Below are 18,368 nucleotides of genomic sequence, written 5' to 3' on the forward strand. Positions count from 1 at the left end.
TCTCAAAAAACTTACCACAATTATCTTCATGAAGAAATTAAACTTGGAAAAAGAAGAACGCCAGCTCTGCCCCCTTCTTTTGTCTGATTACACTTTCGATGCGGATTTTCTTTGCAAACTGCACTGTACGGGAGTCTTGTAACTCTTTGGGTTGAACTTATCCTACAGGATTTAGCACAATGCTGTAGACACTTAACACACTAAGATGCTTATTAGCAGACTGAAGTAATGAGCACTAGAGGTTACCTTCCTTCTCTGCTAAGATAACACAGCAACTCAGGAAAACTGGGAGCCCAAGGTGTTGTGAAAATCTGGAAATGCTGTCGAAATGTGCCTGGAGTGCTTGACACAGATGTTCCACTCGTGGGACTGTCACGACGCTGGACAGGCAGAAATATCTGGAAAGGTGTCACCTGACGTGGGATAGCTCCTATAAGAATAGAATGGGTCGAGGTTATTGGCTAAAAGTAAGAAAAAAAATCAAATATAGGTTTGTTTCCTTGATGGCCCTGGTATTCAATTACAGTACCTGCCTAGCTCTTTCTAAGAACAGCACTCTATGGTGGCTGGGAGACCCACGGCAGAGGCGAGCAGCATCCCCACAGAGCGTTGCCCCGGTCCAAGCATCGCCTGAAGGACGAGCAGCCTTGCCTGACTGGCTCACACCCATTCCAGCTCTTACTGTTGAGTGCTACTTCCCAGCCCTGCCTGGTCCACTCCCAGACCGAGCTCTTGCAAGGTTCAGTGGACACAGAGACCTAGCCCAGCTTGTCCTACACCCACTCTAGCTTTTGAGAGCACCAGCAGGTGCTAGAGCCTTGCTCAGCTGGGCACACCCCAGATCCAGTCCACACCCATGCCTAGGAATATTGTGGCCATATCCAGCCCAGTGTACCGCCCACATTCCGGCTCTTGCACTCGCCAGAGGGAACCACAGCCCAGCCGGGGTATCCCCTTAGCTTCCCAACCAGGCCCACTCCCTGTCACAGATCTTGCACATGCTGTGGCTGCTCCAATCCAGCCCGGCATAACCCATCACTGTCTACTTTTTGCCATCAGATGCTGCAGTCTGACCTGGCCCCGCCCAGCCCCCATTCCAACTCTCACTGATGGGTGCTGTAGCCTAGCCCTGCTCAGCCTGCCCGCATCCCTGGTTTTCATGCAAAGCAACGGGCAGAACAGGCTAGCCTAGCTTGGCATGGCCCACGCACCATCCTGGCTCCCACACACGCCACTGTGCTGTAGTTTGGCCTGGCCCTGCCTGGTCCGCCACCTACAGAGCCAACCCACACACCTGTCGACAGGTGAAGCAGCCCTGCTCGGCCTGACCAACACCCAGCCCTGACTCAGGTGCTCACAGCAGGAACAATGGCCCACCAGGGGAGTTCCCCAAGTTCCCCCACCAGGCGCACTCCCATAAACAGATCTTATATGTGCCAGTGGCTGCTAGGCCCTTACCTGGCACAGTCTGTGCCTAGTGTTGGCCTTCGTACATGCTGGTGGATGCTGTGGCCCAGCCTGCCCCACACCCAGTTCTTGGGTGTTCCTGCAGGTGCTAGACACTGGACCAGCCCAGCCTGTTCCCAGCCCCAGTACCCATTGTTGAGTTCCATGGTCAGGCCTAGCTCAGCCAGTCACCAGCCTAGCCCTCAAGCAAACCAGTTGGTATGGCAGTCCAGAGGGGTAATCCCTCAATACCCCACAGAAGCTGTTCTCAGGCCCAGTCCTCTCATGAACTGATTAGTGTCATGGCCCTGCCCAATGTGGTCCATGCCCTACCTCAACACTCACTGGCAGGTACTGTGGTTGAACCCTGCAAGTCAGGACGCATAGCCATGGCTTTTGTATGTGCCAGGAGGTAGTGGTTGATATCAACCCAGCTCAGGTCTTCCACATGGATGGGTATACTGGTTTGGCTCCAAAAGTTCCTCTACTTTCCCTCCTCTAAACCACCTAGTCTCGTTTACCTGCAAGTGCAGTAGCCAAGTTGGCTGAAGTCCCCAAAATGTCACTCTTCACCTATCACATCCTCCTTCAACAGTCCTCCCTCCCACACATCTCCAGAACGACTTCCCTGAGTAATCCACAGCCCCCATACCACAAGCATACAGATCCCCAAGCCCAGTCCTCTGTCTGTGTGCCGTGCCAGCCTGGGACCCTGCTTCCCTACACAGGGGCCCACACATGTCAGGCACAGGTCCCCAGACCAGGTCTACTGACATGCCGGCATGTGACCCCCACATACCTTATTTTATCTGCCTAAAATAAGTAATATTACGAAGATACTAAAATGTTTTAGCTTCAGTTCTTGTCTTTTGGAGCATGGCAGTTAAAGCTGGCACCTTCAATGCCAGCACCCATGTCGATGCTGGTTCAAGTCTTGGCTTCTCCAGTTCTTTTGTAGTGCAGACCCTGGAACCCAGGTACTAAAGGAAAGCAGTGGAGGTTTTCCCAAGTCCGTGAGCCCTTGCCACCCCCGCAGGAGACCCAGGAGAAGCTCTCAACTCCCGTCTTTAGACCAGCAAAGTTCTGGCAGCTGCAGTCCTCTGGGGAGTGAACCAGCGAATGGACAATCTCTCTCTCAATCTCTCTCTCTATCTTTCTGTCCCCTCCACCTCCTTCCTTCCCTTCCTCCCTCCCTCTCTAACACTGCCTTTCAAATAAACGAATCTTAAAAAAAAAAAAAAACTTCGCTCTATGGCATAACTCTGTCATAAACTTCCAGTATAAATGCCCCAAACCCTGACATGACATTCCTTATGCTGAAATGGGTTTTTTGGAAATGAACCAAAATATTTACATCCATATTAGGATGTAAATAATTGGTAAGGTTTCCTGTGAAACCACTGTCAGGGCATCAGCCTTTTATAGACCGCAGCAGGTTGAAAGGCAACGGGACCGACTTTGTCATGGAATCTTGGGATCAGTGACTCTCAGCTTCTTACATTCTTGAATTTATTTGGGAAGGAGAGGGACAGAGACAGAGGTCTTGCCACATCTGCTGGGATTCCTCCCAATGTCTGTGTGCTGAGGCTGAGGCCCAGGAGCTGGGAACTCCGTCTGGGTCTCCCTGTGGCTGGCAGAAGCCCAGTGTCCTGAGCCCTGACCTCTGCCTCCCGGGATCCGCATCAGCAGGAAGCTGAGACAGGAGCTGGAAGCAGCAACTTTACTGCTTGGCCAAATGCACCTACATCGTGGAATGCTGAGCGTCACCGAGCCATATCCAGGGAAAGACAGACTGCTCTTGGAATAAATCATGCACTGTTTTTAGGTATGTATGTATTATGTATTTTCATTTACCTGACAGGCAGGGGGAAAACAACAAAAATTAAGGAAAGAGACAAGAAAACATCCTCCATTCACTTCCACCCCAAATGCCTGCAGGTGCTCAGAACTCACTGCAAGTCTCCCATGTGGGTGGCAGGGACTCTGCACCTGAGCCATCGCCTGTGGCCTCCCTGGGTGTGCACCAGCAGGAAGCTGTATTGGAAGAGGAGTAGCCGAGACTCAAACTCAACACTCGGGATGTAGGCATCCTGAGCAACTTCACCGTGATGGCCAACACTCACCCCAAATCACCTAGTCTTAAAATCTACCTTGAACAGATGCTTACTGTCCACAGTGCTGGTGTCTGGTCAACGAAGACCAGTGAGTGGGTAGGAGACAGGGTGTATAAAATAATCTTAGCCACAAGGGTAGACCTTCTCTCTACCCCCAGACACTTTCACACAGAAAAACTGGACAAAACAAGACCACATACTTGGAAGATCATCAATAGAGCTTACTAAACTGCTGAAGAAAACCTTCATACAAAGCTGATAGAATCAGAAATTTAGCCAGTGAAACTTTAGTCTCTACTAAAATAAGCATTTTGACTAAACATTTCTCTCTAAATTTTAGGTGGTTTTTGCCTCATCTAAAAAGACTGACCATTTTCACACAGCACAGACAGCTTTGAAACTACCGCTAATCAATATGTAAATTACTGCCCCCAGGAGTTAACCTCATCTCCCAAGGAGAATGCTAAATACAGTTCTTGTAGTCCACTTACAATCCACACTTATTGCTTTTTGGCATTATCTTTAATAATATAATCATATCTTGTCTTTCTTAGTCACTTCTGAAATGGCAGCCCATCATGTTGTTGGGGTTGGCGATGTGGCACAGTGAGTTAAGCTGCCACTTTCAAGGCCAGCATCTTATATGGATGCTGCTTCAACTCCCCATGGCTTTACTTCCAAGGCAGCTCTCTGTAAATGTGTCTGGGAAGGTAGTGATGGAAGACCCGCAAACATGGGTGCCTGCCACTCACGTGGGGCACCTAGGTGGAGTTCTAGGCTCCTCAATTCCGCCAGGTCCAGCCCAGAGCCACTGTGGCCATTTGAGAAGTGAAGCCATTTGGGAGCGCTGTCTCTCTCTCTCTCTCTCTCTCCCTCTCTCACCTTCCCTCCCTCCCTCTCTCCTTCCCTATCATTCAACCTTTCAAATAAACAAATCTTCTAAAAACAATCCATTAATTCAATTAAATCAGGTTGTTGGGGCAGAGTGTAATGCAGGGCTTAGCTCATCACTTGGGACGCCCACATCCCATCCCATGCCTAGGCGTCTGGTTCAAGCCCACTCCATTCCTCTGCCAGCTCCCCCCCCCATTCCTTGCTAATGCCCACCCCGGAAAGCAGAAGCTAATGGCTCAAGGGCCTGGGTCTCTGCCAGTCATGGAGGAGAACAGCTCCAGTCCCAGGTTCCGGACATCCATCTGACCCAGCCCAGCTGTTGTAAGCATGTGGGGAGTGAACCAGTGGATAGAAAATCTTTCTCTATGGCTTTCAGATACAATGAGAATAGACAATGTCATTTGTGAGGGCCAGTGCTGTGGGCAGCAGTGTAAACCACTGACCATGACACTGCCATCCCTCTTCAGGCACCAGTTCAAGCTCCCATCGCTCCAGTTCAGATCCAGTTTCCTTGTAATGCACCCGGGAATACAGTGCAAGATGGTCCACGACTATCGGGGGGATAGTCCTGCCATCGGGGGGACACGCACAATCACTCCTGACTCTGGCCTGGCCCAGCCCTGGGGCTACAGTCATTTGGGGACTGAATCAGGGGACAGAACAGTTCTCTGACACCATCACGGTGCCTTTCAAAAAATATTTTTTTTAATTTAAAGTACTCATGAATTCTAAATTGCTATGTATTCTCCATGACACACGAGCGCTTGGCACCTGACCTGAAAAAACAATGAAGGCTGATTTTGTTAATACACTGTCTTGCTATCATTTATCACAAAATATTCTCAGTGATCCAAATTTGCTTAGAACTCACAGCTGAATTCCCATTTTAAAATCCGCTCATTCTTGTGAGTCATACCAAAACTCATAAGCTGTTTTTCAATATTTGCAATAGCACAGCAATATTTGCAAGAGCACTCCACTGTTTTCCAAAAGGCATATGGGTTTTGAAAGATGAGTGTTCAAGAGACTGAGCGCAGCCGGGACTGTCTTGCACTGAACTTGCAAAAATTGTATTTTCCCTCATCTCCTCCAGCTCACAATCATGGGGCATCTGTATGAAAAAAACTGCGGCTCCTTCAGCTAGGACAGCAACACTTGACAACTCCATAAAAGCTCACTAGTCATGTTACTGTCATCCATCTGTGAGCTCACATCTTCCAAACATTTCACTCTGGAATACCCTGTACTCACTAAATTAAAACATTCAGCATTAAAACCTTTATACAAAATGCAAAAATGGGGGCACATCGGGTTAAGCCAGCACCCTCAAGGCCGGCATCCCACGCAAGCAACTGTTCAAGTCCTGGCCGCACTGCTTCCCCTCCCGTTAGCCCTGCCAAGGAGCCTGCGTGCTTGGCCCCCCCAGCACGTGCGGGACCTGCAGGGGCCACAGGCGCCTGGCCCAGCCCGGCCCGCAGCCCTCAGCAGTCCCCTGCTCTCCTTGCCTCTCTGTAACTCCACCTTTCAAATAGGTCTTTTTAAAAACACAAAATAAAAACTGCTGCAATCTGTGAAAAGAGAATATCTGGAACTTGATTTTCAGTGTTTAAGCTGGAAGAAGAAAATCAGTTTTAAAGTGAGCTTACAGTAATATCCTGTATATTAATACAATCATGTCCATTGGGTACGAATACGAAAAAACGGATGCTCACTCAATCAAGTCTAACAGGAGGTATATGCATTTGTCTGGCCATCTCAGACTAAGATCACTTTAAAAATCCAACCCTATTTGGGTGCCCTTAACAACTTATTTTAATTATCTGTATGTACCGGAAGCACACACACGCAGTTTTCTGATTTTCCTAAAACTTCTTTTCTAGTTTCAGTAAGAAGTGTAGAGCTTTCTTTCGACCACAAGGTGTCAGGCCACAGTAATTTAATTTCTGACGGGCTTTAGGAAGGCCGCGGAAAGCCCAGGTCTACAAACAAAACAAAACAAGCCAGTGCGGTTTACCGCAAAACGCGAACCGTGGGCGCAGAGGAAGGGCTCTCCGGGAAGGGCCGGGCGTTTATTCGCCTTGTAGTCTCTCCTCACACCCTGCCGGGCTCTGGCAGAACAAGCCCCAGCCCGGCCCGGCCCTGGGCGCGGCGCCAGCTCCGAGCCCGCGGGCCCCAGTGCAGCTCTCCGCTAACCCGCCCGTGACAGGGCGCCGGCGCCGGGGTCGGAGGCCCCAGAGCCCGAGGCGAGAAGGGAGGGCGCGCCCGGGCTTCGGGAACCTTCCGGCTCGGGAGCAGCTCGAGGAGCTGTTCAGAAGCGAGACTGGGAGGGAAGTAGAGGAGGGGGGGGGGGGGGGTCCCTAATGCCTACAAAACCGTATCGTGGCAAATAATTTTTAAAAATAATAATAAGAAAATGTAATTTTTAAAAGAAGATTCGAGATTGGCCCATTCGCGGGGCCAGTCCCTCTCAGAAAGTCAGACTCGACGGCACACACCAGCCACTTCTCAGAGACCACGGGCTGCGGACGAGTTGGGACGTGAGGGGTTTGGCAGCCCGGGCCGGGCTCTGCCTGCGGGAGGCCTGGAAGGTTCCCGAACGAAACCTACTCCCGCAGCGCCCGGGGGATGTGACGGACGCCGCCGCTGGAGAACCAGGACTCCGCTGGAGAACCAAGACTTACGCTGCCGTCCGGGATGGAAGGGAAAGCGCAGCTGGAGAGGGTCGGGCGACGTGCCCCTCCCCGGGAAGCCCTGGGCAGGGCCGAGGGGTGGACCGGGCGTCCCGGCGGGAGCCGGAGGCGGCGCCGGGCGGAGGCGGAGGCGGGGTCGGCCCCGACCTGAGGCGGGCGCCGTGGAGGCTCGGGCGCGGGCAGCGCCGCCGCTTAGGGTCCGGTCCCAGCGAGCAGTGGGTGAGTGTCCCGAGTCGTCCGCGCTCGCCGAGTGCTCCCGGCGTGGGCACGGCCCTGCGAGGCCGAGCGAGGGCTGCCGGCCTCGGGAGGGCTGGAGCGGAGCGCTGGCACGCCTGGGGACCCGGGCACGCGGCGACGCTCCGGGGCGAGCGCGGCTCCTGCGAACCCCTGCGCGCGCGGTGCCGGCTCCCCGCGCTCCCGCTGGGGCCAGACCAGGGCCCGGAGCCACGCACGCCCTGGAAGGCTTGGCTCTGCGGAGGCTGGGGGAAAATCCGGTGGGTGTTGATGAAGCCCGGACCTAGGATGGGTTCTCATGACAAGTTTTGCAGCTTTCGGCAGAGTCGTTGCGAGTTTGCAGTGCACTGGGCGAATGACTGGCACGCGCATTGCTGCAGTTTGGTCTTTGGGTCTCTAGTTTCCGATCCTTAGAGCGTTGGTTCTGCTCTTTCAGGATCTGGGTGGGGCTCAGGTGGCATCCAAGATTGTTCATCAAATTGTGTGTGTGTGTGTGTGTGTGTGTGTGAGAGAGAGAGAGAGAGAGAGAGAGAGAGAATCCACTGGAAGGATTTGCGAACAACAACAAATACACACACACACACACACACACACACACACTTTCAGGTCACTGACTGCTGCTTGTTTGTGACAGTATTTCCCTCTGCATCCTGACATTCCGTGAGAGAGCGTTCATGGGGTATGGACGCCAAGTCCCAGGAGGGAGCAATATTTTAAAAGCAAAACAGCACAGTGAAGCCAGTGTGCACTTGAAAATTCGGAAATGGCAGGAAGAAAACCCACAGTGTATTCCAGTGATGGGGTTTCTCCGTGTTCTCAACCCGTGGCCATAAGCATGAGTCAGTGGAGCTGTGTCAATATTTAGCAGGAAAGCCAGGCCAGCTATCCTGGACTGCAAAACACAGCAGGCCCCATCAGATACAGGTCGCTTTTTAACGGGGGCGAAGGTAGCAAACTTCGGGTCAAGTTCTGACATTCCCAGCATCTTAGCTCTGTGCCATTTCCTGCTTTGTGCCTGTCGCTTTTGTTGTCAAGCAGAGTGTGAGATAGAACTTGGTTTATTTGGTTAATGCCTGATGGAAAACAATGTATGTTGTTTGTTCTTTTATTTTGGGCATTTCTGAGCACACAGGTGAACCGACAAAAGGATGGATCCTCCCCCACGGCCAGCCTGGCTTTCTACCCAGAATCTGCAGTGGCTGTAGGTCAGCAAATGGCCCAGGTCTCTGCTTCCCCTCACGTGCCACCATGTGACGGGGCTCTCCTGCAGGACACATCACTCTACTGTTTAGTTCCGTGTTGAAATGCCAGCTCTCTGTCCCAGACTCCGAGGTTGGGGGCAGTGGAAGCTTCATCATCTCATACTCCTGTAACTGTGTTCTCACTCCTGGCATGCCTGTTGCTGAACTGTTGCTCTATTGCATAAGTGTAGCTGTATTTGATGACATCTTTTCCCAGCCCTGGAACAAAGAACATGTTCTGCACACAGTAAGTGCTTCCCTGGTGTCCCTGGACACCACTCTAACCACTCGAGGAGTAGTTCCAGGTAAGTCCTCCAGTGGTGTGGAATAAAGTGTTAAGGAAACAGACTCCTGGCTCCTCCAGGGGAGGCACAGACTCCAAGATCTTTTTTTCCTCCTCAGTGTCTGCCACAGAGTTGAATTCATAAATACTTGACCAGTAAGAATTGTTCTGAAGGTCACTGTTAAAAACCCAGTTCTAAATTAAGCAAAAAGGAAACTGCACTGCTGATGCCATTGAGAAATCAGAAGCCTGGTCTCAGAACTCCAGTTGTAATAAGCCACCAGCTCTGTTCTGTGTCCCCGTTTCTTATTCCTGCTTATGTTTGTTGGCTTCCTTCTGTTCAAATAGTGAAATCGCCCTGCACAGTTGCAGCAAGCGCGCGTACTTCAGCCGCCCCAGCGTTGCTTTTTAAGTGTTTTCAACTCTTCCTGGACAAGCTTTTCTCTCAACAAAGTATGATAGGCAGTCTGAAGTTCAGAAATATTTTTGATATCTTCTCTCAATCACATTCTGTTTTTTTTCTCATTGAATTTCATGAAGTGCACATTTCAGATGTATTTCTGTGGAAATTATTGTAGAACTAATAAAATGACAAATACTATTGGGAATTGGGACATTGTATGTTTCCCTTCCCTAAAAGACGTTCCACCAAGCCTGGCTGAAGAGCCACAAAGGTTCTTGAGGAAAATATTCCTTTATGCGGTAGAAAGGGACCCGGTGACTGCACGGCTTTGAGCAAGAGTGGGAGCTCATCAGGGAGCACAGCTCAACAGCCTGTTGGAACTGGCCCAGCAGTTTCTGCAGCAGAGACCAGCGCATTACTCTAACTTCGGGCCAACCCCAGGATGAAATGGCATGCTGAAGCCATGCCCGTCACACCGCCACCAGGGCCCCCCACCAGCCGTGTCTGTTCTGTTCATCGTCCGAAGCCCAGACTAGAGAGCCCCGCAAAGTCAGTTAGGAACTACTGTTTCACATTCCAGCATCAACAGTCTGTAGAGATCTGACTTTCTAAGGTATAATCTTATTTAACCTCCCTTAAAACATTGTTCCTCTAAACAAAAAAGATCATTCCTACTTCTGTGTATCTTTGAAGAAGGTTAATTTTCTCCAAAATGAGAACTTACATCTTCCTAACATCAAAGGCAACGCCCACTCCTCTGCGGTTCGCACGGTACCAGGACAAAACAGAGCGTTGCTGTTGCTCTGGGGGCCGTGGAGGGACACTCTGCAAAGTGGTGACGCCAGTGTGTCAGTCAGCACTCTGAAGATTATTATTTTTGCTCTTGTAGGTGGCCTTGGCCACACGGTGTGGAAGAATTCATGGAGAGCAGAAACGATACCAGACACCAAGAAGAACTTTGGAAAATGAAACCTCGGGGAACTCTAGAACATGACTATCTGGTAAAGCAAAAACTGTAACTTTCATAATTCATGCACCATTCTGCGTCTCCCCGAGTCACAGTCATGACTTCCTGTCTGTCCTCCTCTGCTGAGCTCTGCCCTCAGATACCTGCTGGTTACACTGCAGGAGGGAAAGGCACTGTGCTGTTCCTGGAGAACAGTGCTGTGGGTATCAGGAACGTAGCCAAGGAGCTCAGCAAGTCACTGGATCCTGGGGTCTTGGCTGATTTATGAAGTCCAAGAGCTGCACCAGGTCATCCATGGTTCCTCCAATTCTAACTGTCTGTGATTTTAAATTAGAAAGACTCATCAGGGCCTGGCACGGTAGCCTAGTGGCTGAGGTTCTTGCCTACCATGTGCCAGGATCCCATATGGGCACCAGTTCTAAGTGTCCCAGTGTCCCCGCTTCCCATCCAGCTCCCTGCTTGTGGCCTGGGGAGGTAGTTGAGGACGGCCCAAAGCCTTGGGACCCTGCACCCGTGTGGGAGACCCGGAGGAAGTTCCTGGCTCCTGCCTTTGGATCAGTTCAGTTCCAGCTGTTGCGGCCACTTGGAGAGTAAATCAGTAGATGGAAGATCTTCCTCTCTGTCTCCCCTCCTCTCTGTGTATATGACTTTCTAATAAAAATAAATAAATCTTTAAAAGAAAAAAGAACCAACGTTGCATATAGAATAGGTGTTCTAGAAGCCCGTGTTCCTCTCATGGGTCCTATAGAAGCACCTGAGAGATTATTGTAACCAAAACTTATTTTAACGAAAACTGAACTTTTGAAGAAAAATCTCTTATCCAACATTGACCAACTGCAGGATTTAATGTTTTTTAGTCTGTTATTTGATTGAAAAACTGTAGAAAATTTTGGTTTCCATCTCTTACCTTTCTAAATTATCTCAACTGCAATTTTACCAGAGATTACTTATTTTCTCCTATTTTATTTTTTTAAAGATTAATTTCTTTTTTTGGAAAGTCAGATATACAGAGAGGAAGAAGGAGAGAGAGGAAGGTATCCGTCCACTGAATCACTCCCCAAGTGGCCTCAACAACTGGAACTGAACCAATCCAAAGCCAGAAGCCAGGAGCTTTTTCTGGGTCTCCCACGTGAGTGCAGGATCCCAAGGCCTTGGACCATCCTCCACCTTTCCCAGGCCACAAGCAGGGAGCTGGGTGGGAAGCGGAGCAGCCAGGATTAGAACAGGTGCCCATATGGGATCCCGGCGCTTTCAAGGCGAGGACTTCAGCCACTAGGCTTCCGTGCTGGGCCCCTCCTGTCTTAATAGACAAATAATAAATTCACTAGGCTCACACAGTATGCACAAATAAAGTCATTTTCATTTTTCAAGTGTCTTTCTTGCTGTTTCAAAATCTGCTCCTAACCATCCATTAATATCAGTTGATTAAGCTCATTGTTTTAACATCCAGAATGGGCAGAAGTTGTATCGTGTTCAACTCCATTTAGGAAAATGGGGTAACTGGAGAAAGCATTGGCCGTCACGGTGATGTATTACTGCATGTGAAATTCAGACAGCAAGGGCTGTTATTTTTACCACTAGAAATTACAGGCAATTCTACGAATTAAAATTACTCTGCATAACATGTAATGAGCAAGATAATCACTAGCATCATTTCAGGCATTAAAATATTCCGGATCTCCACACGGAGATGCACATGGGGTGAGAAGTAAACTTACTCATCAGGTAGCACACGATGAAATGTATATATTACTTGAAAGTTTTTTAAAAGTGTGCTAGTATTTCAGTCAACTAGGGGAATGACGCCTTATTCAATGCAACCTTCTCTCGATTCATTGTCTAAAAGTGCAACCGGATAAAGAAGTGTAGCCTTCTCAGGAAATAAGTTATTTCTGTTATTTTTACAAAGATTTCTATATTTAAAAAAAATAGAAAGAAAGCTTCCTCAGTGTTGGCTTCGCAGCTACATTATTTCAGGTCTTCAAACAGCTAAGTTTCCGTGGGGTCTCAGGAGGACCTGCTCAGTGCCGCAGGGAGCAGGCCATCACCTGCAAGATGGCTCTCGGCGGAAGGCTCCGGACACCCGTCGTCTCCGAGCGGCAGCACGATGGCCACTGGTGTTGTCTTGTGCAGTGTTAAGATGTCCACTTCCTTTCCTTTGTAGAACAAGGACGCAGGAGAGAGCAGCATGCTGGGAAGACCTGGGCTCCCGCACACGCACCGAGCAGCCCCCGCACAGGACTTGGACTGCCCCCCAGAACTGCAGCACGCACAGGCGCTCTTTCCAAAATGGCGCCTGCCACTTAAGATAGCAGCTCTTACCTCATCGCTGACCTTCCTGTACACTTTGCTGAGGGAAATAATCCACCCTCTAGTCACTTCCCATCACCAGTATTTTTACAAAATTCCAGTCCTGGTCATCAACAAGGTCCTGCCAATGGTTTCCATCACCCTCTTGGCACTGGTGTATTTGCCGGGGGTGATTGCAGCTGTGGTACAACTTCGTAATGGAACCAAGTATAAGAAATTTCCACCTTGGCTGGACAGGTGGATGTTAGCAAGGAAGCAGCTTGGGCTTCTGAGTTTCTTTTTCGGTGTACTGCATGCGCTGTACAGTTTATCCTATCCGATGAGACGATCCTACAGATACAAGCTGCTGAACTGGGCATACCAACAGGTAGGAGGGAGATGTTGACAATATTGTAATATCAATTGTAATATCAATACCCCAAACTTCTGTTGAACTTATATGTTAAGGAAATATTGAACATTTAAAAGATTTTATTATAGCTTCATTTGGCCTTGGTTATATACTCTTAGATTGAAGAACCTGTTTTAACTTGAAAAAGTGCAATCTTAACAACTATATGGGTAAGACTGTTCGAATCCTCTACTACCTTCTAAGGTTACTTGTTAGTGCTAATTGTTCTGCTTATTTGCCACCTGTGGGTACATACTGTAAATTTGTCCAAACCATCAAATAATAATTGCATGATAAAAAGACAGGTCATATTCATGTTGTATTTGAGGAAAATAATTGCTAGCTGCTGTGTGAAACTTCTGTTTGAAGAATGCCGGGGGGAGGGGCGGTCGCAGATCTGTGAGCTCTCTGTTTGCAGAGCCTTGCTAGCAGACAGGAAGTGTGGAAGGAGACATGGAGGGAAGTCGGTGTTGTTTTCATTCGTCTCTCCTCTTTTACTCCCTGGTAGGTCCAGCAAAGCAGAGCGGATGCTTGGATTGAGCATGATGTCTGGAGAATGGAGATTTACGTGTCTCTGGGTATTATGGGACTTGCCGTCCTGGCCCTGTTAGCTGTGACATCTATTCCATCTGTGAGTGACTCTTTGACCTGGAGAGAATTTCACTATATTCAGGTAAGTGAGGTATAAAATCATTCTGATCCCTCTAAGAGGTTAATCTTTCGGCACTTACAATGGCAAGTACCTTGACCCACCCAACAAAACACAAGACCAAAGAGCCCACACTTCAGTTCCATTAATAACATATTCTCCCATCATTTTTCCTGCCGTTTCCAAATAGGAAGAGTGTCTCTAGACCCAACTAAAAGGCAGTCCCCAGATAAAAGTATTCTGATATTTGAAATTGTTACACAGGTTGCTGGCCATTTAACTAGAAATATATTTTAGGTAACCATTATCCATGATTTATCAGTGCTCTACAAGTAAAACTATCCTTTATCTGTCTTCTGGCTTTAATACCTTTTAAGTTACACAGCTTCATACTAGCCAGGAAAAAAAAAAGTCTCTCCTGGAAATATGGAGTTTATTTATAAAAGGTATTAAGAGATCTCATTTTGCTTTTCCAAATTAAATTTTGTGTAGCTTCCTCAGAAGTTTTTAGATATTCTTGAAATTCAAAAGCTCTCACAGACTTACTGAAGTTTATCCCTCAGGATTCCACGTAATACGAGCAGTATGCCAGGACGCAGAAAGACGGGATTCAGAGGGTAAATTTAATCCCATCATAAGCACTGCCAAGATGTCTGAAGTAGAGTTCAGCATTTATGGGTGGACATCTTTGGAAATTTCCATTGAGTCAGACACCCTCCCTATTTCTAGATATCCACCAGTTCACTTCAGCAAGCATCAAGACACCTGATTAAGCTGGAAAGTGTGGCTTGATCTGAACTGGCCCCGCACAGCTTAGAGATGCTACCGCAGTCCCCAAAAACAGCTCGGCCCCGTGGCCACAGGGGCTCCCTGTCCCTCTAGTAGGAGCTTTCTTCCTCCATTGCTCCACCTGCCTGGCACACACACGCTGAAGGCCACTCTCAGCGTGTTCGCTAATTTAGCTACTGCATCATTATAACTGATTCCAGTTTCCTCAGTGTGCAACCCCTGGTCAGTGATAAGTATGGAGCACACAGCTGGTAAATTATTTTCAAAGAACAGCATGTACTCTTCAATGATTAGTGCAGGAAGCTTTCATTTAGAGCTCAAAATCAGCTGTACCATGGTTTGCCTTATTGCTGCCTATCTGGAAATGTAAACGTAGCTATTTTATTGTATTCATGGAGGCTTGAGAATACGCTCAAGTAACTGTGAGTTAGATGCATTCTGGCAGGCCAGTGATCATTTCCAGTAAAGTGAACAGAAGTCAGAAATCATCTAGAAGAGCTGCCGTCATAAGGCCCCAAGGTTACATAGATGCATAAGCTATTAATAAGCAGGTTTGGCGCCAAAGCAATGCTATACCAGCTAAGATTTTTCTCTTATTTTATTAAATTATTGTGGTAATCATCAGTACTTTTCCATCTTATCAGAATGTCTTTTTTAAGATTTATTTATTTTTATTGGAAAGTTAGATTTACAAAGAGAAGGAAAGACAGAGAGAAAAATCTTGCATCCACTGGTTCACTTCCCAAGTGACCCCAACGGCTGGAGCTGAGCCGATTTGATGCCAGGAGCCAGGAGCTTCTGGGCCTCCCATGTAGGTGCAGGGTCCCAAGGCTTTGGGCTGTCCTCTACTGCTTTTCCAGGCCACAGGCAGGGAGCTTTAAGAAAAGTGAAGTACCCAGGACACAAACTGGTATTCATATGGGATCCTGGCGCATACAAGGCGGCTTTAGCCACTAGGCTATCATGCTGGACCCAGAATGTCTTTTATGTTTTTTTAAATCAAAGGCCAAATTCATTGCTTATTAATTCCCTTTAGTATTTGGCTAACAAAACCAAAATGTAGCACATTAGTTGTGTTCACGAGTAATAGAGAGTTCAGATAGATTTTTGCAGCAATCTTCAAGAAACCCACCAAGAGTTCTTTAGCAGCTACCAAGTGCACATCATTGTGTTGATTCTGCCAGATTGTCATGATAAGGACACAGTCCTAATAGAACTAAGGCAACTGCACAAGAGACAAAGTGCCATAAATGTCCTAAGAGAAATGAGCCAAGCCTTCAGGTACTAGGAAATCAGAACACAAGATTGTTGATCACAAGAAAGCAGAAGACACGAGCATTACCCAAATAAGGAGATGATGGGGGACTTGTACAGAGTGGGAAAATGTGGGTGAGCATTGTTAAAAAATCCTACAGGAAAATACACGTGAACGAATGGGTTGCCAAGCAACACAACAGACCCGGATGATGTAGGATGGAATAACCTCCTGTGCAGCCAATGTTCACCAAGTTGTTTCTGTTTTTCTTTTTGCAGAGCAAACTAGGAATTGTTTCCCTGCTACTGGGCACAGTGCATGCATTGGTTTTTGCCTGGAACAAATGGATAGATATAAAGCAATTTGTGTGGTATACACCCCCAACCTTTATGATAGCTGTCTTGCTTCCCATCGCTGTCATGATAGCTAAAGGCATACTGTTCCTGCCGTGCTTGAGGAAGAAGATACTGAAGATCAGACATGGTTGGGAAGATGTCACCAAAGTTAAGAGAACCGAGATGTCTTCCCAGTTGTAGAATTACTGTTGACACACATTTTTTTCCATAGTTATATATTTCATTATAAATATTTCAAAGTTGTATTTATAAATAAAATGATCATTTCATCATCTTAATGTGTCTTTGTTTATGGGTGACAAGTTTGACATATACATGAACATTTCCTTACAGATTTGATTCAGTGTAAAAATATGCTTTAAAATCCTAATCATTAGCATATTGTCAATGTTTCGTAAAGCTGAGCATAACAAAACCAATCACATCTGCTTTGTCAGACTGCCAAGGAAGTGGACTTCAGCCCTAGTCCTGGCTACACCCTGCACAGGCATTGTGAACTGTAATCGTCTGTATCTGTGACACTGCTATATCCCATGTCAATGGTTATTGTTAGAGAATTTCATTCTCATGTAACAAAATTTTACTCATGAAAAATTTATCTGAAAAAGCACACGGAAGGGGCTGATGTGATGGCTCAATTGGCTAATCCTCCACCTTCAAGCACCACCTCCCATATGAGCCCAAGTTTGTGTCCCAGCTATTCCACTTCTAATCCAACACCCTGCTTATGGTCTAGGAAAGCAACGAAGGATGGTCCAAAGCACTGGGACGTTGCAGCACCTGTGTTGCAAGGTCTAGCCTTTGTGGAAGAAGCTCTAGCCTTTGTGGCCATTTGGGGAATGAACCAGCAGATGGAAGATCTTTCTGTGTATGTGTGTGTGTGTGTCCTTCTCTCTGTAAAACTGATTTTCCAATAAAAGTAAATAAATCTAAATTAAAAAAAAAACAGGAGGTAGGCATTTAGCTGAGAGATCGGGATGCCCATTGTAATGCCCAAGTCCCATGGTAGACAGCCTGAGTTCCAAAGCCACCTCTTCCTGCTAATGATGGCCCAGGTAATTCGATTCCTGTTGCCCGTGCAGGAGACCTGAACTGAGTTACCCACTCCAGACTTCTATCCTAGCATCTGGGACACAGACTTGTGGGTGGAAGGGCTTTTTCTCTGTCTTATATGTCTCTCTGTCTCTCAAACAACCTTTAAAAAGATGTATTTACTTTTATTGGAAAGGCAGATTTACACAGAGAAGGAGAAGCAGTGATCTCCCATCCATGGTTCAACTCCCCAAATGGCCTCAACAGCAAGAGCTGAGCCACTTGCAAGTCAGGAGCCTAAAGTTTCTATCCTGGTTTCCCGTGTCGGGGCAGGGCTTCAAGGACTTCAGCCATCCTCCGTTGCCTTCCCAGTTCGTAAGCAGGGAACTAGATCGGAAGTAGCACAGCCGGGACATGAACCGTATCCAAATGGGATGCTGGCACCACAGGCAGAGGAATAACCTGTTACACCACTGCACTGACCCCAACAAATAAGTAAACTCATTTTCAACACAGTAAAGCAACAGTAACATCATACACACATTCAGGCAAAAATAAAACTTGGACTGTCCAGAATAAAAAGGAAATTGTATAATCCCCATTTGAGATATATACAGCTTACATATCATGAACCAATTACTGAAAAGACCAACCATTTATCATCTGTCCAGAACTTGTTAACTCCACCAACTGTGAGTTCAGAGTTTTCCCAGCAGCAGGAATCATCACGAGCTTTATCTTTTATACAGAGAGACCACTACGCTAGAACAATAGGATCAATGCTACTGGTAGAGATAGGACAAGCAGTTAGTACGTTCATTGATGGAGTCTATTTCTAATTTTTTGCTCTGTTACAGAGGATAATTATTCATTATTGCATGGAGGGAGTGGCTAAAGAACCTCCTTTGTTGTAAGTTTGAATTTTGTGGACTACTGGGTTCAGACATACGGAGGCACATTTACAAAAAGTGAAGGAAGGAGTTAGGAACAGCACAATTGAAGACAGAGAAGAATTCGCCGTAACAGAAAGGTAATCCAGACTTGCAAATCCAGACTTACAAACCAGGTTCGACAAAGAAACATAACCATGGGACCACTTCATGGAGCATGACACGCGAATCATACCCACCCAGCACTGGGATGCAGCAGCCAGTGCCTGCTCCCTCACCCGCACAGCCAGTGGCAGCACCTCCGCTGTGGAGAAGAGGCGAGGGCTAGCCTTCCAGGTACCAAGACAGCATCGAGACTGCAGCTCGGAAACGAGAGTGCCAGCCTCGAAGGGCGCCTCAAGGACGCATCTGGGGGCACCAGCTG

At 47.7% G+C, this 18,368-nt stretch overlaps 1 protein-coding gene across 1 annotated transcript; it reads left to right on the top strand.

Annotated features, from left to right (window-relative positions):
* Positions 1 to 9,768: 9,768 nt before the first annotated feature.
* On the top strand, positions 9,769 to 16,288 carry STEAP1 (STEAP family member 1). Its single transcript, XM_004582288.4, has 5 exons — positions 9,769 to 9,854; positions 10,195 to 10,306; positions 12,437 to 12,949; positions 13,482 to 13,646; positions 15,945 to 16,288. The coding sequence occupies exons 1-5, from the start codon at positions 9,769 to 9,771 to the stop codon at positions 16,200 to 16,202; spliced, it is 1,134 nt and encodes a 377-aa protein (XP_004582345.2). The 3' UTR covers positions 16,203 to 16,288.
* The last annotated feature ends 2,080 nt before the right edge of the window (positions 16,289 to 18,368 follow it).

The sequence above is a fragment of the Ochotona princeps genome, chromosome 20, assembly GCF_030435755.1.
Source record: "Ochotona princeps isolate mOchPri1 chromosome 20, mOchPri1.hap1, whole genome shotgun sequence".
Classification (NCBI taxonomy): domain Eukaryota; kingdom Metazoa; phylum Chordata; class Mammalia; order Lagomorpha; family Ochotonidae; genus Ochotona; species Ochotona princeps.